The sequence below is a fragment of the Macrobrachium rosenbergii genome, chromosome 6 (assembly GCF_040412425.1).
Source record: "Macrobrachium rosenbergii isolate ZJJX-2024 chromosome 6, ASM4041242v1, whole genome shotgun sequence".
Classification (NCBI taxonomy): Eukaryota; Metazoa; Arthropoda; class Malacostraca; order Decapoda; family Palaemonidae; genus Macrobrachium; species Macrobrachium rosenbergii.
The window spans coordinates 6,112,195-6,134,694 of NC_089746.1; the positions used below are offsets into that span (position 1 = coordinate 6,112,195).

General features: G+C 38.5%; 3 protein-coding genes across 3 annotated transcripts in view; 2 read left to right on the plus strand and 1 right to left on the minus strand.

Annotated features, from left to right (window-relative positions):
• The window catches only part of LOC136839129 (uncharacterized), a 239,315-nt gene that overhangs the window by 132,003 nt on the left and 84,812 nt on the right, over positions 1–22,500 (minus strand). The gene's annotated exons all lie outside the window — the stretch shown is intronic.
• LOC136839706 (uncharacterized) lies at positions 1,273–2,064 on the plus strand. Its single transcript, XM_067106059.1, has one exon. The coding sequence runs from the start codon at positions 1,273–1,275 to the stop codon at positions 2,062–2,064; it is 792 nt and encodes a 263-aa protein (XP_066962160.1).
• LOC136839707 (uncharacterized) lies at positions 2,110–4,278 on the plus strand. The gene is made up of 4 exons (XM_067106060.1): positions 2,110–2,314; positions 2,525–2,701; positions 3,227–3,458; positions 3,606–4,278. The coding sequence occupies exons 1-4, from the start codon at positions 2,110–2,112 to the stop codon at positions 4,276–4,278; spliced, it is 1,287 nt and encodes a 428-aa protein (XP_066962161.1).

Sequence of the window (22,500 nt, forward strand, 5' to 3'; positions counted from 1 at the left end):
GTACACAAACCCAACTGTTAGTCCACCATGAAAGCATATATAAAAATATGATAAATGAAAAAGATACAGATGTGGTTTACCTAGACTTTGCAAAAGCTTTTGACAAGGTGGACCATAATATATTAGCGAAAAAAATTAGAAAACAACATTGTGGACAAAGTAGGAAGATGGATAAAAGAATTTTTGCAAAACATAAAACAGATAGTGATTGCAAACGACGAGAAATCGGATGAAGCTACGGTAATATCTGGTGTGCCACAAGGTATGGTGTTAGCTGCATTGCTGTTTGTGATTATGATTGCAAACATAGACAGTAATGGTATGGACTCAGTAGTGAGAAGTTTCGCCGATGACACAAGAATAAGTAGAGAAATTACTTGTGATGAAGATAGGAACTCACTACAAAGAGACCTAAACAAAATATATAAATGGGCAGAGATAAATAGGATGGTATTTAACTCTGATAAATTTGAATCAATAAACTATGGTGATAAAGAAGGAATGCTATATGCATATAAAGGACCTAATAATGAGACAATCACAAATAAGGAAGCAGTTAAAGACCTTGGTGTGATGCTGAATAGGAATATATTATGCAATGATCAAATAGCAATACTATTGGCAAAATGCAAAGCAAAAATGGGAATGTTGTTCGGCACTTCAAAACAAGAAAAGCCGAACACATGATTATGCTTTATAAAACATACATTACATAGTCCACTTGAATATTGCAATATAATATGGTACCCACACTACCAAAAGGATATTGCACAAATAGAGAGTGTACAAAGGTCCTTTACAGCTAGAACAGAAGAAGTTAAGGACCTTGACTACTAGGAAAGACTACAGTTCTTAAACTTATATAGTCTTGAAAGGAGATGAGAACGCTACATCATAATCCAGGCATGGAAGCAGATAGAAGGAATTACTGAAAACATCATGGAGCAAAAAATATCAGAAAAAGCAAGCAGGGGTAGATTAATAGTGCCCAAAACTATACCAGGAAAACTGAGGAAAGCACACAGGACATTAATTCACCACGCACCAGCATCGATAATGCAGCGTCTATTCAATGCGCTACCAGCTCATCTGAGAAGCATACCAGGAGTGAGCGTAGATGTGTTTAAGAATAAGCTCGAGAAATATCTAAGATGCATCCCAGACCATCCAAGATTGGAAGATGCAAAATATACCGGAAGATGCATTAGCAATTCTCTGGTAGACATCAGAGGTGCCACACTGAGGGACCTGGGGGACGAACTGGGGTCTGTAATGTATGTCACCTCCCTCCTCTCCTATGCCACAGAACCCCTTCCCCCTCTATATCACAGACCCCCTTCCCGTCTCCTATGTCACAGACCCACCTTCCTCTCTCCTATGTCACAGCCCTCTCCTCTCTCCTATGTTACAGATCCCCATTCCCCCTCTCCTGTGACGCAGCCCCGTCCCCTCTCCTATGTCACAGCATCCTCCTCTCTCCTATGTTACAGAGCCCCCTCCTCTCTCTTATGTCACAGACCCCTTCCTCTCCTATATCACAGACCCCCTCCTCTCCTATGTCACAGCCTCCCCCCCTCTCCTATGTCACAGACCCCCTTCCCCCCTTCTATGTCACAGCCCCTTCCCCTCTCCTATGTCACAGACTCCCTTCCTCCTCTCCTATGTCACAGACCCCTTCCTCCTCTCCTATGTCACAGACCACCTCCTCTCTCCTATGTGACAGACTCCCCTCTACTATGCTACAGACCCCCTTCCCCCTCTCCTATGCCACAGCCTCCTTCCCTCTCCTATGTCACAGCCCCCTCCCCTCTCCTATGTCACAGACCCCCTTCCCCCTCTCCTATGTCACAGACCCCCTTCCCCCTCTCCTATGTCACAGCCCCTCCTCTCTTATGTAACAAAACCCCTTCGCCTTCTCCTATGTCACAGTCCCTCCCCTCTCCTGTGTCACAGTCCCCTTCCCCTCTCCTATGTCACAGCCTCCTCCCCTCCCCTATGTCACAGTCTCCAGACCCCTTCCCATCTCCTATGTCACAGTCCCCTTCCCCCTCTCCCATGTCATAGCCCCCTCCCTCTCTTCTATGTTACAGACCCCCTTCCCCCTCTCCAATGTTCACAGCCTCCTCCCTCCCCTATGTCACAGACCCCTTCCCCTCTCCTATGTCACAGCCTCCTCCCCTCCCCTATGTCACAGACCCCTTCCCCTCTCTCATGTCACAGCCCCTCTTTTCTCCTTATGTTACAGACCCCCTTCCCCTCTCTCATGTCACAGCCCCTCCCTCTCCTATGTTACAGACCCCTTCCCCTCTCCTATGTCAGAGTCCCCCCCCTCTCCTATGTCACAGACCCCTTCCCCCCCCCCTTCACCCCTCCTCTCCTATGTCACAGCCCCCCCCTCTCCTATGTTACAGACCCCCTTCCCCCTCTCCTATGTGACAGAGCCCCCTCTCCTCTCCTATGCTACAGAACCACTTCCCTCTTTCCTATGTCACAGCCCCCTCCCCTCCCCTCTCCTATGTCACAGACCCCCTTCCTCCTCTCCTATGTCACAGCCCCCTCCTCTCTCCTATGTTACAGATCCCCTCTTCCCCTCTCCTATGTGACAGAGCCCCTCCCCTCCACTATATTACAGACCCCTTCCCCTCTCCTATGTCACAGCCTCCTCCCCTCTCCTATGTCCCAGCCCCCTCCCCACTCCTATGTTACAGACCCCCTCCCCTCTCTCTATGTTACAGCCCCTTTCCCCTCTCCTATGTCACATCCCCTCCCCTCTCCTATGTCAACCCCTTCCTCTCTCTTGTCAAAGACCCCTCCCCTCTCCTATGTTATAGAGCCCCCTCTCTCCTCTGTTACAGACCCTTTCCCCTTCTCCTATGTCACAGAACCACCTCCCCTTTCCTATGTCACAGCACCTCCCCTCCCTTCTCCTATGTCACAGACCCCCTTCCCTTCTCCTATGTCACAGACCCCCCTCCCCATCTCCTATGTTACAGACCCCTTCCCCTCTCCTATGCCACAGCCCCTCCCCTCCCTATGTTACAGACCCCCTTCCCCAACTCCTTTGTGACAGCCCCCTCCCCTTCCTATGTGACAGACCCCTTCCCCTTTTCCTATGTCACAGACCCCTCCCTCCCTCTCCTATGTTACAGACCCCCTTCCTTCTCTCCTATGTCACATCCCTCTCCCTCTCCTGTTACAGACCCCCTTCCCCTTTCCTATTTGACAGCCCCCTCCCCTCTCCTCTGTTACAGACCACCTTCCCCTTCTCCTATGTCACAGCACCCTCCCCTTTCCTATGTTACAGACCACCTTCCCCTTCTCCTGTGTGACAGAGCCCCTTCCCTCTCCTATGTCACAGACCCCCTTCTCCATCTCCTATGTCACAGACCCCCTTCCCTCTTCTCTGTCACAGCCCCCTCCCCTCTCCTATGTTACAGACCCCCTTCCCCCACTCCTATGTGACAGAATCCCCTTCCCTTCTCGTATGTGACAGACCCCTTCCCCCTTCTCCTATGTCACAGACCCCTTCCCCCTCCCCATCCCTCCTTTGTTACAGACCCCTTCCCCTCTCCTATGTCACATCCCCTCCCCTCTCCCTGTTACAGACCACCTTCCCCTCTCCTATGTCACAGCACCCTCCCCTCCCCTATGTTACAGACCACCTTCCCCCCCTATGTCACAGCACCTCCCCTCTCCTATGTGACAGACCCCCTTCCCCCTCCTATGTCACAGGCACCCTCCCCTCTCCTATGTTACAGACCACCTTTCCCCTCTTCTATGTCACAGCCCCCTCCCTCTCCTATGTTACAGACCACCTTCCCCCACTCCTATGTCACAGCACCCCTTCCCTCCGTATGTGACAGACCCCTTCCCCCTTCTCCTATGTCACAGCCCCCTCCTCTCTCCCATGTTCACGGACCACCTTCCCCCTCTCCTATGTCACAGCCCTCCCCTCTCCTTTTACAGACCACCTTCCTCCTCTCCTATGTCACAGCCCCTCCCCTCTCCTATGTTACAGACCACCTTCCCCCTCTCCTATGTCACAGCACCCTCCCCTCTCCTATGTTACAGACCCCCTTCCCCGTCTCCTGTGTGACAGAGCCCCTTCCCTCTCCTTTGTCACAGCCCCCTCTCCCTCTCCTATGTCAGAGACCCCCTTTCCTCTCTTCTATGTCACAGCCCCTTCCCCTCCCATATGTGGCAGACCCCCCCTCTCCTATGTCACAGCCCCCTCCCCTCTCCTATGTTACAGACCCCCCTTCCCACTCTCCTATGTGACAGAGCCCCCTCCCCTCTTCTATATCACAAACCCCCCCTTCCCAATCTCCTGTGTCACAGGGCCCCCTTCCCCTCTCCTATGTCACAGACCCTAACCCCCCCTCTCTGCTAACAGAATCCCTCCAATTGTATCTGAGGGGTAGGAGAGAGGGGGTGAGGTGGGGGAAGGGTCATCTGGCCTTCAATATTGCTGAAAGGGAAACGCTGTCACTGGCAACATTTTATTTTTTTACATTTATCAAGCGACTGAGGAGAGAAATGAATGAATGAATGAATGAATGAATGACAGACTAAGCTATGGGGAGTCGTCGAGAGAGAGAGAGAGAGAGAGAGAGAGAGAGAGAGAGAGTGTGTTTTCATTTTGTTTTCATTTCGGGCGTTTTAAAAAATTGGAAAGATTCCACTGGCGATTTCAAACGTTTTGCGCTTGGGTGAATGTTTTAGATTTCGTGTGTATCTATTTGGATGTCTGTATCTGTCTGCATCTGTCTGTATCTGTCTGTCTCGCTGTCTCAGTGTGAGCAACAGAAACATTCGAGTTTTACATGAAATTATTATTCTCCAGCTGGTATGATATATGTTTTGTAAGTAAACATGAATGTAAGTATAATAGGGTATTACAGAATAATGCGTTACCTTGTTGTTTATGTATCAGAAATGTACTGTTTCACTTGCTGTTAGTAAAATTATATTACACACACACATTCAAGCATTCATATATATATGTCCAATGCAGCACGAGGGGACGCGTGCTGGAGAATATTATAAAATGTAGAATAAACTACGAAAGTACTTGTTCAAAATCCCAGTTTTCACTCACCTTCTGACGTGGATTTTATAATATATGTTAATATTATATATGTATATGTATATATATATATATATATATATATATATATATATATATATATATATATATATATATATATATATATATATATATATATATATATATATATTTTTATTTTTTATTTCTTTTATTTTTGGTATATCATCGTCATTCTATTCGACTGGGTGGTTTTAGTGTGGGGTTCTAGGTTACATCCTGCCTCCTTAGGAGTCCATCACTTTTCTCACTATATGCGCTTTTTCTAGTAGCACACTTTTCGGCATGAGTCCTGGAGCTACTTCGGCATCTAGTTTTCCCAGATTCCTTTTCAGGGTTCTTGGGGTCGTGCCTAGTGTTCCTATGATTATGGGTACAATTTCCACTGGCATATTCCATATCATTCTTATTTTTAGGTCTTGATACTTATCAATCTTTTCTCTTTCTTTCTCATCTGCTCTGGTGTCCCATGGTATTGCGACATCAATGAGTGATACTTTCTTTTTGATTTTGTCAATCAACATCACGTCTGGACTATTGGCACGTATCTGTTCTGATACCATAGTCCCAGAGGGTCTTTGCCTGATCGTTTTCTATCACTCCCTCAGGTTGGTGTTCGTACCACTTATTGCTGCAAGCTAGTTGGTGTTTCTTGCACAGGCTCCAGTGGAGGGCTTTTGCTACTGAATCATGCCTCTTTTTGTACCGGTTCTGTGCAAGCGCCGGACATTCGCTTGCTATGTGGTTTATGGTCTTGTCTTTCATATTTCACTTCCTGCATATGGGTGAGATGTTATTTCCATCTATTGTTCTTTGGACATATCTGATTCTTAGGGCCTGATCTTGTGCCGCTGTTAGCATTCCTTCTGTTTCCTTCTTGAGTTCTCCCCTCTGTAGCCATTGCCATGTTTCATCGCTGGCCAGTTCTGTTGTCTGTCTCATGCACTGTCCGTGCATTGGTTTGTTGTGCCATTCCTCTGTTCTGTTTTTCATTCTCTTGTCTCTGTATATTTCTGGGTCTTCGTCTACGTTTATCAGTCCTTCTTTCCATGGACTCCTTAGCCACTCCTCTTCACTGGTTTTCAGATATTGCCCCAGTGCTCTGCTCTCGATGTTGACGCAGTCCTCTATGCATAGTAGCCTTCTCCCCCCTTCCTTTCGTGTTATGTATAGTCTATCTGTATTTGCTCTTGGGTGTAGTGCTTTGTGTATTGTCGTGTGTTTTCTAGTTTTCTGGTCTATGCTGCGGAGTTCAGCCTTCGTCCACTCCACTACTCCTGCGCTGTATCTGATTACTGGTACTGCCCATGTGTTTATGGCTTTCGTCATGTTTCCGGCGTTGAGTTTTGACTTGAGTATCGCCTTAAGTCTGTGCATATATTCTTTCCTGATCGTGTCCTTCATCTCTTGGTGTTTTATATCCTCTCCTATTATTCCCAGGTATTTGTATCCTGTCTCATCTATGTGTTTGATGCTATTCCCGTCTGGTAGCTTTATTATTATTATTATTATTATTATTATTATTATTATTATTATTATTATTATTATTATTATTATTATTATTATTATTAAAGGATGTTCACTATCTTGTCAAATGCATTCAGAACATTTTTACTCTATAAAACAAAATGGCCTTTTGAGTTTGAAAACACTTCGACCAACCCCAAACTGCTTAGTTTTCATTATGAGAAAGATTCGTTTTGAGGACTTCGATTTGATTCTAAGTTGAATTTAATAATTTTAATTATTTATCTTATAAAGTACGTTAACGTACAAGAAAGTATAATTAAAGCAAGCGCACATGTTCATACACACGCGCTTGCTAACTCGGTGTTACTTGTATACGTAAGATACCCTGTTGAGGGTGGTGCCATCAGTGCAACTCACTCTGTTCATTCCTTTGACTGTACTTCCGGTCATATTCTCTTTCTTCCATCTTAAATTTCCTCAACCCATTCATAACAATTGATTCATTGTGCAACTACGGGGTTTTCCTCCTGTTACACCTTTCAAACCTACTTTACTCTCAATTTTACTTTCAGCGCTGAGTGACCTCATAGGTCCCAGAGCTTGGCCTTTGGCATAAACCTGTTGTGCAAATAGTATATCCAGACATAATTACATGCGCTTATTTGAATAAAGATTCTCCCCTCGATCCAGAAAAGTGGAAAAAATGAAAAAAAAACTTCAGACGCCATATCTACCCCAAAAAGGAAAAAAAACGACCTTTCAGAATCCAGTGATGCAGCCGTGTCTACAACCATCAAGGAAAATAGGCCAAGCATTAGATAAAAAAAATGTTCCTTTTTTTGCTAGGGAAAATTGCTGGATATCTCTAAGCAAATTGAGAGCATTTAGGGGGGAAAAACAGAAGCATAATTTTCCAAGGGAAAATCCCGTCTGATGGTCGGGCCGTCATACAAGTTAACAAAGGAGAACTGGTCTTGGCAAGACACTGCGCCAGAATGGGAGAGATTAAGTTTTTGTTTTTCTTTTGTGTTAGAAAAACCTACAACATCTCCTTGCGTGTAAATAATATATATACTATATACACATAGACAGAGAGAGAGAGAGAGAGAGAGAGAGAGAGAGAGAGAGAGAGAGAGAGAGAGAGAGAGAGAGATTGTTGAATGTGAAACGTATTTGGATTTCTATAAATCATGATTATATAAAATTTCGTACCCATCGAGATAGAGAGATAGAGAGGGAGAGAGGAATATTACTGAAGGCGAAATATGTCTGGATTTCTATAAAACATGTTTATATAAAATTTCGTACCTATTGTAATAAGAGAGAGAGAGAGAGAGAGAGAGAGAGAGAGAGAGAGAGAGAGAGAGAGATAATGTTGAGTGTGAAACATATTTGGATCTCTGTAAATCATGTTTATTATGAATTTTAAGAGAGAGAGAGAGAGAGAGAGAGAGAGAGAGAGAGAGAGAGAGAAATTGAATGTGAAACATATTTGGATTTCTAAAAATCATGATTACATAAAAGAGAGAGAGAGAGAGAGAGAGAGAGAGAGAGAGAGAGAGAGAGAGAGAGAGAGAGAATATTGTTGAATGAGAAACATATTTGGATTTCTAAAAATCATGATTATATAAAATTTCGTACCTATCTGAAAGAGAGAGAGAGAGAGAGAGAGAGAGAGAGAGAGAGAGAGAGAGAGAGAGAGAGAGAGAGAGAGAGAGAAATATTGTTGAATGTGAAACATATTTGGATTTCTAAAAATCATGATTATATAAAATTACGTACCTATCGTGAAACAGAGAGAGAGAGAGAGAGAGAGAGAGAGAGAGAGAGAGAGAGAGAGAGAGAGAGAGAGAGAAATATTGTTGAATGAGAAACATATTTGGATTTCTAAAATCATGATTATATAAAATTTCGTATCTATCGAAAAAGAGAGAGAGAGAGAGAGAGAGAGAGAGAGAGAGAGAGAGAGAGAGAGAGAGAAATATTGTTAAATGTGAAACATATTTGGATTTCTAAAAATCATGATTACATAAAATTTCGTACCTATTGTAAGAGAGAGAGAGAGAGAGAGAGAGAGAGAGAGAGAGAGAGAGAGAGAGAGAGAGAGAGAGAATAATGAATAAGTATACCTTAGTTTTACCAGACCACTGAGCTGATTAACAGCTCTCCTAGGGCTGGCCCGAAGGATTAGACTTATTTTACGTGGCTAAAAACCAATTGGTTACTTAGCAAGAGAGAGAGAAATATTGTTGAATATGAAACATATGTGGATTTCTATAAATTATGTTTATTATAAAATTTCGTACCTATTGTAAGAGAGAGAGAGAGAGAGAGAGAGAGAGAGAGAGAGAGAGAGAGAGAGAGAGAGAGAGAGAGAATGTACAGTGTGATACATAGTTGGATTTCTGAATATGTTTATAAAATTTCGTACCTATCGTGAAAGAGAGAGAGAGAGAGAGAGAGAGAGAGAGAGAGTGGATTTCCTAATATTATAAAAACATAACTAATGATGCTAGATAACTTGTCTTCTTCTGCACAAGGTTAAATCACATTCACTTTAACATAATTGATTTTCTCTCTCTCTCTCTCTCTCTCTCTCTCTCTCTCTCTCTCTCTCATATTCTACAGAGGGATAACCTCCTGCTAAATCATTCATACATATGTAAATCAAAGAAGCCTGTCTCACTGTTAGTGCTACTGGTCAAAGGAAAATGCGTAGATTAACATTCGAAGCAAAATTAGATGGGATATATTCTGCTATCATTCCCTTCATATGTTGAAGGATCATTTCATCTACACTAATTAACTCTGTAAACTCGAAAGAGGTATGCTAGGTAAGAGTAAATGATATACAAACATAACATGCATCCATTTATCTCTCTCTCTCTCTCTCTCTCTCTCTCTCTCTCTCTCTCTCTAGATACATATATATATATATATATATATATATATATATATATATATATATATATATATATATATATATATATATATATATATATATATATATATATATATATATATATATATAATATAGAATACATATATTACACACACAGATATATACATACATATATATGTGTGTGTGTGCATTTTATACATTATACATATATATTTTATACATTATACATATATATATATATATATATATATATATATATATATATATATATATATATATATATATATATATATATATATATATTTACAAATTACTCTTTTCACATCAAAAATCATTGTTCGTTTTTAACCACGTATTCTGGTTTCTAGAATAATAACATTACAGTCATGAAAATTACCATAATTTAGTCGTTATCCTTATAATTGTAATTCCGAATTTTCATCTTATATCCTGCTCATATGAATAGAATCGCATAGTATTTGTAAAGAGTAATTTGTGTAAAAGCACTAGAGTAATTCAACAATTACCTGTCACATATTTTCTGTCTTTGATATCAGCAGGCTGTCAGCGTCTTCCGTGAATTCTCTTACCTCGAGCTAAGTCAGGTCTCCGGATTCGCCCTGATTGGGTGATTTCAGCGTAACAAGTCAGGCTAATGAGCTTATTGCGCAATCCTGAAATTCGTGAGCCACATGATATAACATTTCTGTCTTGGCTTTCCATGAATAGCTAAGCAAGATATCATGAGGTGATGTATGTATGTATTATATATATATACATGTATATATATATATATATATATATATATATATATATATATATATATATATATATATATATATATATATATATATATATATATATATATATATATATATATATATATATATATATATTATATATATATATATATATATATATATATATATATATATATATATATATATATATATATATATATATATATATATATATATATATATATATATTAGCTCTGTCATTTTATAAACACGAGTTTGTAATAAAAGCCAGCATCTGAGTCTGTCAGTAAAGTGACACGCCATTCCTAGCTGCACGAAAGTGTGAGTGAAATATGGAGAAAATAAGTTCGCCCTCTTTTCCATTACTTGGCTCAGAAGCTTCTGTTCCATCCGAGAGAGCCTGAACGTCGTAAGCCTAAGCCTAAACCTCCCCAAGGAATATAGGGCTGGCAAGCTTTCAAAAGGACAGCGGCCGTCACTTGAATGAAAAATTAATGTGCTTCATGTCAGAGAGTATTATAAAGGAAGTGGCAGAGTGTGAAGAAATAGCTGGGTTGTTTGTGATGGTTGTCATATGCAATTTTGTGCCTTTCTTGTTGTTTCTTTTTCTTCAAAACTTCAACTGATTTTTATTTGCGTATGAACGTCTTCCTAGGTTATCAACTTAGGAAAGTTTATTATTTATGGTAATGATGAGAAATAATATGCCATATAATTTTTTCCTCTTTTTAAATGCACCCTTGTTTTGGGATTAGCGAAGATTATTATTAAAAAATTTTTGAAGTAAAGAAAATTTATGAAAATAAACTTTATTACGAGTTTTTTTTCCACTGATGAATTTCATCAAAATATATTTGTTTTAGTAACGATAGCGTTGCCTGTCAGAATGAGTGACTGGATTTCCATCCATTCTCTCTCTCTCTCTCTCTCTCTCTCTCTCTCTCTCTCTCTCTCTCTCAACACGTACAAGTTATAAGGTACTGTGCAATTTTAAGCATTAATTTTTTTGTTAATTTTTTCATTTGTTGAATACTGCTAATGCCTTTCTGTTATTACATTTGACGGTTTAAAAAAGTAATTTCTATTCCACTTTATGATGTTTGCATGGAAAAGCACCTAAAATCGTAAAATGGGTTTGAATGACCGTACGGTAATTACAACTCGCGTTTCATTAATTAGGTCAGAGTACTCACGAGTTTTGACTTTGGTTTATTTGAGTCATTATCCAATTTAAATAACTGAAAACAGTGTTTTAGATTAAATCTCAATAGCTATTAGTACATGAAATATTTTACAATAATAATTTCCATGCCCGTCCATAATGTCAATACTGAACATTACCTAAACACTAGAATGTCCAGGCAGTCATTTTGACTGCTTTTGGAAATAGAGACGCTTTGCATGGTTTAACTATTATCGTTATTTAGTTGATACATCATGACTTTTCCTAACTTACTGAGTAGTTCATTATGCTAAAAGAATTTAATTATTGTGCTTGTTATTTTTTTAAATACAGCCCGCACTACCACAAACGGTCAAGCAGTCATTTTGACTGCCCCGTCTACAAGCCTCGCTCGTGTCTAGGAAGGAAACCTGTATAAGACGCGTACGGAAAGACCGGCTCAGTTACATCACAACATACACTTCTTAGCTAGATTAGTAAGCGTTCAGCATTCCAACGATCGATATGTCTCGTCGAAGTTTGGATGAAGATGAAACATTAGCAGAATTGTTGAAAGATTCAGATTCAGATTCTGGCGGGGAAATTAGTTAAGATGAGTACATTGTAGGGAAAGAGGAACCATCAAGTTCTGATGATGAAGTCAGCCAGTCTGAGGGCGATGAGGAGTCAGAAGTGATTACATCGAATGTGGGGTAGTATCATATGCTCTCTCTCTCTCTCTCTCTCTCTCTCTCTCTCTCTCTCTCTCTCTCTCTCTCCCTGAGTCTTCAGCTGCATGAGACAATACTTTCCATACCGTACCGCATTTAGCTCTAATCGTGTTTGATGATGAATCTTCGTCTTGAAATGGGAGTTCCTCTATAGAAATAAATAAATTAATATATATAAAGGATGCAGGAAGATAAAAATTACACAGCAATATTTCAAACAACAATAATAATAACAATAATATATATATATATATATATATATATATATATATATATATATATATATATATATATATATATATATATATATATATATATATATATATATATATATATATATATATATATATATATTTCATTGTGCTAACATTTTTCTTCTCATAGAAACTTTGCTATGTTTGTTTCTCATGTTTTATTATTATTATTATTATTATTATTATTATTATTATTATTATTATTATTATTATTATTATTATTATTATTATTATTATTATTATATTGCGGTGAAATATTGCTGTGTAATTTTTATCTTCCTGCATCCTTTATATATATTATTTACTTCTGCAGAGGAACTCCGATTTCAAGACGAAGATTCATCATCAAACACGATTAGAGCTAAATGCGGTACGGTGTGGAAAGTAATGTCTCATGCAGCTGAACACTGTGGAAGATTTTCTCAGCAAAACATATTGAGGGAAACTCCTGGCCCTACCTCTTTTCCAAAACGTCTTATACAAAAAAGCAGCTACATGAGTGCCCTTGGGATACTCATAGATGATTATATTATTCAACACATCAGGAAGTGCACTGAAGCTGAAGGCAGAAGAGTCCTGAAAAACGATAATTACAAAGTAACCCATGAAAAAATTCTTGCAGCAATGGGAATCATGTATGCTCGTGGGATTCTGGCAAAGAATCAGGCAATTGATCATTTATGGTCAAGGAAATGGGGTCCACCCTTTTTCAGGGATACAATGCCTCGTCACAGATTCAAAGAGATAATGCGATTTATGAGATTTGACATAAACACAATGAGGTCAGAACGTTTACGCACAGATAAATTTGCTCACACATTTCTGAAGTGTGGGATAGATTTATTGGGAACTGCAGAGCCGCTTATAAGCCACACGAGAACGATCACAATTGATGAACAACTATTTCCCTCAAATACAGATGTCCTTTTCTACAGTATTTGGCAAATAAACCAGACAAACTTGAAATAAAGTTTTGGTTTGCTGCTGATACAGAATCAAAGTATACGTTAAATGCATTTTCTTACTTGGGGAAAGATGAATTTCGACTAGGGAATCAACCCCTATCAGCTTATGTTGTGCTACGACTAATGTAACCATTCAGTGGGAAAGGTAGATATATCACAGCTGACAATTTCTTCACATCTCTTCAATTAGTTGAACATTTAAAAAAAAAAAACACCAGTATTGTTGGCACAATGAATCGAGCCCGTAAAGAATTCCACCTCAAATAGTCATGGAAAGGTAAACTACGATACACATCTGCTGAAGGATAAGGATACAACATTGACAATATACCAAAGCAAGAAAAACAAGACAGCCTTTATACTCATCGTACTGTTTCAGTAGGAGATGGACAGAAGAAGAAGCCAGAAACTGTTGAGTATTATAAGGCAACCAAATTTGGAGTAGATGTATTTGACCAAATGGCACGTAATTATTCCACAAGGTGCCCTTCCAGACGCTGGCCTATGCATATGTTTTACAGTATTCTCGATCTTGCAAATATCAATGCGTGGATATTGTGTTCAGAGGTCACAGGGGAAAAACTGAGCCGTCATGATTTTAATCTTGGATTAGCAGAGGAATTGGCAAACTCTTTTACAAATTTAAAGATGACTGAAAGTGACGAACATTCTGATGAGATTTTGGAAGAGGTCAGTAAGTAAATCCAATAAGAAAAGGAAGCAATGTCAGATCCGCATGTGCAAAAACAACAAACCAGTTATGACCTGCAAAAAATGTGAGAAATATGTGAGTGGAAAATGCACCGCTGTAACTAAACAAATTGTATTTTGTAAATTGTGCAAGAAGTAAGGATAAAAATGTTCTCCATCATAGACCTAGTATTTTTTTTTTGTCCTATTCGTATCTGCAGTTTTAATAACTACTGTATATTATATGCAAAGCAGCAAAAATATTTCCAAAAATCAATATGGATGTTGATTTTACTCATTGTTTGGCTAATACCAAGTGAAACCTAAACAATATTGGAGACAGGTTTCCCATGACATACATTTTTATGTTTTGAATTTTTTAACACTTTTTGCTATTACTGTATTTTTCATTCAGAGGAACAAAACGGGAAGTTGATTTTTTATGAAAATATAATATCATAAAGAAAATAAAAATAAAAACAATGAATTTTTATTATAAACTATTTGTAGACATAGCCTTATCATGTAATTCCTCTCTCATTTCCATGTAAATGGTATACTAACTGATATAAAGTCGCAAGAGAACTACTAAACTAATTTTATTGGGCAATTAGATACTTTTCTATAAAAGCAGTCAAAATGGCTGCTCGGCCGTTAATGGTAGGTGAAAGACGTCGGTCTTTTATTATAGTGTTAAATTGAAAAAGGACCTTATATAGTCTACGGTATACAGAACCTATATATCAACAACTCGGCCAAAGATTAATTTGGGTATCAAACTGAACAAGCACGAAGGTTTGAAAGATGTAACAGGAGGAAAATCTCGCAGTTGCAATTTGAAACAATTGTTAGGAAGAGAGTGAAAAGTAAGATGGAACAAAAGAAAATGTGAACGGAGGTACAGCAAAAGGAATGAGATCGGTTGCAGCTAATGGCGGAGGGGACGCTATAAAAACCTTAAGTAATGCCTGCAGTGCACCGCATGAGGTGCACTGACGGCAGTAACCCCCCACCCCCACCTCGGTCAGAGGTTAATTTGTGTTTGTATCAATTTGAAAAAAGTACTTAAAATTGGAAAATGACCCGATAAACTCTACGGTAATTGCATCCATATTTCAATAACTCGGCCAAAAGTAATTTGTCTATCAATTTGAAAACTACTTAAAACTGGAAAATATATTTGATAAACTCGCGGTGATTGAAATCCACATTTAAATAATTCAGCCAGAGGTTAATTTGATTATGTATCAATTTAAATAAGGGGAAAGGGTAGTGTATAAGAAAAATTCTTATCCATGGATTTCAAGAAAATTATTAACGGCCACACATTTTCGCCAGTTATGGGATTGATCTCGCCTTCTGAAAGGAATATATCGTTAAAGCAAAAAAGAACAAAAATTATGAATCTTCTTTCACCATACAGTTTCTACCCCTTATATCTCCTGTAACGGATGGATGGCCACGAGAAAGTTCACTGATATATTAAAAGAAGAAAAATGAGTCTGTCTACTGACCCCATCAGGTCACGGGCACGGAGCCAGCTCCGGAGGCCCTTAGTTTAAATTTTCAAATGGCTCTTTCTCAGCTTCCACCCCGATACTTTCAGAAACGATTTATAATGGAAATATTCGGCATAAATCAAATACAACGGCAGAGGTATAATGGATTTTAACATCCCGTCGTATTTTCTAGGTTACTTCTATAGGTTTTCGGCTTTATTGTAAGTGGTTCTTATTTATTCATCTTTATTATGACTGGCGTCTGTGTTTCAATTAATAATGCAGCTTCTGTTTGTTAATTGTTTTAGAATGGTAGTTAAGCTGTAATATATATATATTTTTTCAAGACATTCTCTCCTAATAAATTTAGTTTTGTTTTTTAAACAATTTGCCCTATATTAAAGTGTCCCTTATATATTAATTTTTATTATGGCTGATGTCTGTATTATAATTAATGTTACAGCTTCTGCTTTATATTACTTCATCATAAGTGTTGCATTAAACAGTGACATTTTCATTTCATGATATTCTTTCCTGACTAATTAATTTTTAATGAAAATAATTCGTTCCTTATTGAATATTGTCATAAATTATTATCAAATAATATTATACGCCCAAATCATTTGAACTGTTGTTGAAAACCGATCCAGATATTAGTCTGTCCAAATCTTTTTCTCTCCAAATATTTGTCTGTCCCAATGTTAATCTGTTTAGTTAACGTGTAAATTGAAATAACTGAAAATTTTTATACACTTTTAAAAATGCATTGCGTGTTAAACTTTGGGAAACACAAAAGCAAAAATGTAAAAGGAAAATGTGAGCATGTTGTTCTTAATTGGACGCGTAAGCCAATTGCAGTATTTTTAGTTTTCTGTAAAAGAAAACTATTGTGCCGTCTTTGTCTGTCAGTCCGCACTTTATTCTGTCCGCCATTAGATCTTAAAAACTACTGAGACTAGAGGGCTGCAAATTGGTATGTTGATCATCCACCCTCCAATCATCAAATATGCCAAATTGCAGCCCTCTAGCCTCAGTAGTTTTTATTTTATTTAAGGTTAAAGTTATCCATAATCGTGCCGCTGGCAACGATATGGAATAGGCCACCACCGGGCCATGGTTAAAGTTTCATGGGCCGCGGCTCATACAGCATTATACCAAGACCACCGAAAGATAGATCTATTTTCGGTTGCCTTGATTATACGCTGTAGCGGCTGTACAGAAAACTCGATTGCTCCGAAGAAACTTCGGTGCATTTCTTACTTCTTTTTTTTGTCGTGAAATTGCAGAACGCCTGAATACGTCAGTACTTGAACTTTCTACATATTTATTCTTCTACCATTTTCAACTTCATTCATTACAAAAGTGGCCGCATCTGTTAAGGCGTTTACGAGAAATTCGAGCTTTTCAGTATGTGCCGTCGTTTACTGAAAGAGCAACAGTCAAAAAGAATATCCCACGTATTTTTATTTTTTAACTTTTTAAAAATTTTTATCAGAGGCCCCGTCGGGGAGGGGGAAGGGCTAGGCCGTTAGTGCACCTTACGTGGTGCACTGCAGGCATTACTAAAGGTAGTTTGTAACGTCCCTTCTGCCCTTAGCTGCACACACTTTTCAACCATTTATTTTTACATCCATTCCCGGTTCCATTCTTCCATTTTGCTGTCCAACCACTCCAACGCCCTATTTTCACTGTCTGAAATGATGAATGAAAGTGCCCCAGTGCTTGGCTTTATAGCCAAACTTTCATAAATCATCATCGGTGCACTGTAGGCATTACTTAAGGTTCTTTGCAGCGTCTCTGCGGCCCCTAGCTGCAACCCCTTTCATTCCTTTTACTGTACCTCCGTCACCGTCTCCTTACAATTGTTTCATGGTGCCACTGCTTTGAGGTTTTCCTCCTGTTACACCTCTAGAACCTCCTCACTCTCAATTTCCCGTTCAACGCTGAATGACTTAATAGGTCCCTCTGGCCTAAATTTTATATTCCATTCGATTCCATCAATCAAATCAATTAAAATTTCCTTAAATCAAATCAATTTGTATCAGGGGCGAGTAAAGACAAATGCGTTTAACTCTGACAACACCAGAATTTTCGAAAGTCCTCCCCTGTCACTGCATACGACGGCATCCATCTCACGGTTCCTTTTCCCCCTTTCCATATTTATTTTAACGGCCCGGGCGTCGTTTCTCATACATATTAGGGAATTGGCTACAGAGGCGAGGGACGGAATAGCAGCAGGAGAAGCAGGAGAAGCAGCAGCCGTTTGGCAGGGGAGCCAAAACGACGTGAAAAATCGTCGCCCCTCCTTTGTTGGACCCGAAAAGTTAGTGTCGACTTCGGAAGCATCGGAGGTGTTAAACCATCAGCGACAAACTCGGGAGGGCTTTCAGACGGCCCTGTAACTAAGCCTTCCCGTGACAGTAACGTGGCGGATGGAATATCTTATTTCGATTTTTATTCTCGCGGATAGCATCCGGGTGTTAGGTCTCTCATCTTTATATGAGATATTCGTCTTGATTTGTGGGTACGTATAAGTGGGTGCTAGAATATTTCCGTAGGGCATATGTTTGTCTTCTATGACTATGTTATCAATAAGGTTTCTGTTTTATTGCCTGCTGTTGCATATATTCATATTACAGTATCTTTCCGATTACAGAAGTTAGATGACTTTGTAAAGGAAAGATGAAAAAAATGGACTTCTATAAATAAACTAGTAAAAAAATGCGCCGAATTTTCTTTGGCGCAATCGAGTTTTCTGTACAGCCGTTACAGCGTAGAATCGAGGCCACCGGAACTAGATCTATCTCTCGGTGGTCTCGGTATAATGCTGTATGAGCTGCGGCCCATGAAACTTTAATCACGACTCAGTGGTGGCTTGTCCTATATCGTTGCCAGAAGCACCATCATGGCTAACTTTAACCTTCATTAAGATAAAAACTACTGAGGCTAGAGGGCTGCAATCAGGTATGTTTGATGATTGGAGGGTGGATTATCAACTCAACAATTTGCAGCCCTCTAGTCTCAGTAGTTTTTAAGATCTTAGGGTGGACAGAAAATTGCGGACAGAATAAAGTGCGGACGCACAGACAAAGCCGGCGCAATAGTTTTCTTTTACAGAAAACTAAATATGGAAGTCAGTGCGCTGCCATGAAAATATGAAGAAGTCAGGGAACAGGCGATTCCCTTGCGAGAACGTGGCAGTATAATGTCAGGTCTTAAGGAAAATGTTTCTTGGAAGATAACGGCAAATCCAGAAATCTGGAAACGTTATTGCAGTGATAGAGAGCAAGGTAAATGTTATATCAAACCAAATGGGGTATACCAGACATTGAATCCAGTTATTTCTGTGATTTTATATGTCACATCTCTATGAGTATATGGCCTACAAATTTTGGAGAAAAAAGATATTTTTCACTTGGATTTTTGAGTCTTTTACGTTTGGTCAATAATGTACAAAAGAGAAAATAAAAAGATACGAAATAAAAGATAAGCAATAAATGAGCAAAAACGACAAAGAAATTATAAATGTTCAAGAGTGATATTGATTCTAGAGATCCTTGATGACACTTTAGTGTTGTACTCTCTTCTTTTCCTTCATATCTCCTTTTCCCCCCAAAAAATAAATAAATAAGTAAAAAACTAAGAATTAAATCAAGAAAACTTCTAACCTTCGCTGGTACGTTTTTTCCTTAGAAATTCTAAAATAAAAAAGATATGGAAAAAATGTCCCCTAGGGTCTCTCTCTCTCTCTCTCTCTCTCTCTCTCTCTCTCTCAATCTGTGTGTGTGTGTGTGTGTGTGTGTGTGTGTGTGTGTAGGTTTCGGTAGAGGAAGACCTATAAATTCCACGAGTTTGGACAAAGCAGTTTTGGGCTTTCGGTCAACTTTAGGCTTCGATGTTTTGTCTATTGGTAGGAGAACTATTTTTCTTTTTTATCCTGGGGCACATTTTTGGTCAAAGTCCACCCCTCTGCCTCCCCCAACCCCCACCCCTTCTTGTCTTCATGCTCTTCTTGGTTCTCATTAGAAGCTGCTGTTTTGGATAATACTTAGTAAATTTGATGTTTCTTAATATTTTGCTGTTTCAGTTATTTTCATCAGTTTTGACCAATAAAAACTTTCTTCCTTTTCAGCTTTCACCTATAAACACTTTTTCCCCTTACAATGTTCACCAATAAACTCTTTCTTCCTTTACAGGTCTCACCAATAAGCACTTTCTTCCTTTTATTTTTCACCAATTAAAATTTCTTCATTTTCAGTTTGCACCAATAAACTCTTTCTTTCTTTACAGTTCTCACCAAAAGACACTTCCTTCCCTTACAGTGTTCACCTATAAACATTTTCTTTCTTTACAGCTTTCACCAATAAACACTTTCTTCCTTTACAGTTCTCACCAATAAACACTTTCTTCCTTTTTTTTTCACCAACTGACACTTTCTTCCTTTTCAGTTTTGACCAAATCAACACTTTCTTCTTTTACAGGTTTCACCAATGAACACTTTCTTCCTTTACAGTTTTCACCTATAAACACTTTCTTCCTTTACAGTTTTCACCTATAAACACATTCTTTCAACACTTTCTTTCTTTACAGTTTTCACCTATAAACACTTTCTTCCTTTACTATATCTCTCAGTTCAATGAATATCATTATTTTAAGTTTAATTCTTCCCAACCTAAATCCCCCTTTTAAGATCAAACTGTTTTCAACTTCATCCACCCATTCAATCAGCCTAAAACCGCTCCTCTCCCGCGCCCTTTGGAGGTCAGTCAAGCCGAATCACGGGCGGATCTGGAATGACTTCCTAAAACACGGATAGCTTTCGCTAGATGGATGTGGGAATATAGAACTATCACGGCGGAGAATGTTTGATATGGAATGGTTTCTATGTTCTATAGGTATATAGTAGGTATATAGCCTGTTTCATCTTCTTCAAAGGCGCAATTTAGGGTTGTTGAAAATGTAACGATACGTGAAGCTTGGGTGTTGAAACAGGGCATTAGAATGATGGGTAGTTTGGAAATTGGGAGTCGATGTCTAAAAGCTCAATTCAGGTGAAAAGACAGATCAGTAAATGCTAAGAGATTCGAATTTTAGTAACAGGGTAGAAGGTACCTGAGTAAAAATAATATATAATTATATAATTATAATAAAGTCCTCCTGGGGCTCCGTAGGCTCATAGGGCAGGCGCTGATCTCCTGTACCTCAGCATAAAAATCTATGGAACGAAGCATTGCCAGAGGTCAGTAATTTGGCGAGAACGACAGTTTTGTATCGAATCGGTGGCAGTTACAATTTCTTCTTTTTATATTCAGTTATATTTGTAATATTCAGTTCTTTACACTTGCTTGTTAGCCTGTAGGTAGGATGGTATATACTGTAGTTATGACTGGTAATAATTGCTATTATCAGAATCATGGAACCATATATATATATATATATATGTATATATATACTGTATATATATTAAATATATATATATATATATATATATATATATATATATATATATATATATATATATATATATATATATATATATATATATATATATATATATATATATATATATATATATATATATATATATATATATATATATATATATATATATATATATATATATATATATATATAAGACAGGCAGACAGACAAATACTTAATGACTACTAGTAAGAAAGCAGATATGGGCACGCAATAATTTCAGTATGGTAATGGCCTCTTTAATCAGCTCATGGTAAATTAGAAATTTCTGTCTGTCTCTCTCTCTCTCTCTCTCTCTCTCTCTCTCTCTCTCTCTCTCTCTCTCTCTCTCTCTCTCCTCTCCTGTTCATTCACCGGGTATGACTGTAATATAACAAATTTTAATGTTTCGTCAGCAAAATCCGTCTTTCCGAGGCGCATGTTATGCCTGCCTTAAGATTCATATTTTCACTCAAAAAATATTCGCGATGAGAATTCCGAGCTTCCAGAACTGGAAAAATGGAAATGTATTTCAACCTTCGAGTTCCCGGCAGAAATTTCAACAATGTCGGGCCTTTTTCCTCTCTCCTCTGTTCTTATCGTGTGAGCCGCCTGCGTCTCCCTCTGGTCCAGATAAAAATTTTCCAGGCCGTTTCCAGCAAATTTAACCTCGGGTTCCAGGAGAATGGCTTGCCCGGCCTATCTCAAAGGGGTTTTGACGTCTTATCTGATCGAGGGAAACCGGGAGGCTCTGTGTTTCCCGGTTTCATTGCTCTAAAGACACTGGGTTTAAATGGGAGTTTTCTCTGGGATTTGTCAGGGATTTTTGTAAACACTGGTTATATATCATTAACAGAATTTTATTTGTAGTGCTTTTTAGTTTTCTGTAAGAAAAAGAAAGCTATTGTGCCGGCTTTGTCTGTCCGTCCGCACTTTTTACGTCCGCACATTTTCTGTACGCTCTCAGATCCTAAAAGCAACTAAGTCTAGAGGGCTGCAAATTGGAGTGTCGATCATCCACCCTCCAATCATCAAACATACCAATTACAGTCCTCTAGCTTCAGTAGTTGTTTTTAATCTTATTTAAGGTTAAAGTAAGCCATAATCGTGCTTCTGGCAACGCTACAGGAGTTATACAGAGACCACCGAAAGACAGATCTATTTTCGGTGGCCTAGATTATACGCTGTAGCGGCTGTACAGAAAACTCGATTGCTTCGGCGCATTTTTTTTCTTGTTCACTTACTTATATAAATATACATGTGTATAACTAACTGTGGATCTTTTCGCCTATACCATTATGCTTACGTATTTAAGTATGTTTTTATTTTTAAGCAATACCTAATGTACATTCGTAGTTTTTACTTACGTATGTAAATATACGTGTGTATGTAAATGGGGATCTTTTAATCTATACTTTCATACGTATATTTTTATTATTAACCAAGACCTATATACGTAGTTTTATATGCATTAACTTTCTAAAATTAAAATGTACCCAGAA

What these genes read in the sequence shown, in the direction of transcription:
- LOC136839707 (XM_067106060.1), top strand. Translation starts at nt 2,110, where the DNA reads ATGTTCACAGCCTCCTCCCTCCCCTATGTCACAGACCCCTTCCCCTCT. An exon ending in GACCCCTTCCCCTCTCCTAT is followed by an intron (nt 2,315 to 2,524) that starts GTCAGAGTCCCC and finishes CCTATGTCACAG; the next exon opens with ACCCCCTTCCTCCTCTCCTA. An exon ending in AGCCCCCTCCCCACTCCTAT is followed by an intron (nt 2,702 to 3,226) that starts GTTACAGACCCC and finishes CCTATTTGACAG; the next exon opens with CCCCCTCCCCTCTCCTCTGT.
- LOC136839706 (XM_067106059.1), top strand. Translation starts at nt 1,273, where the DNA reads ATGTATGTCACCTCCCTCCTCTCCTATGCCACAGAACCCCTTCCCCCT.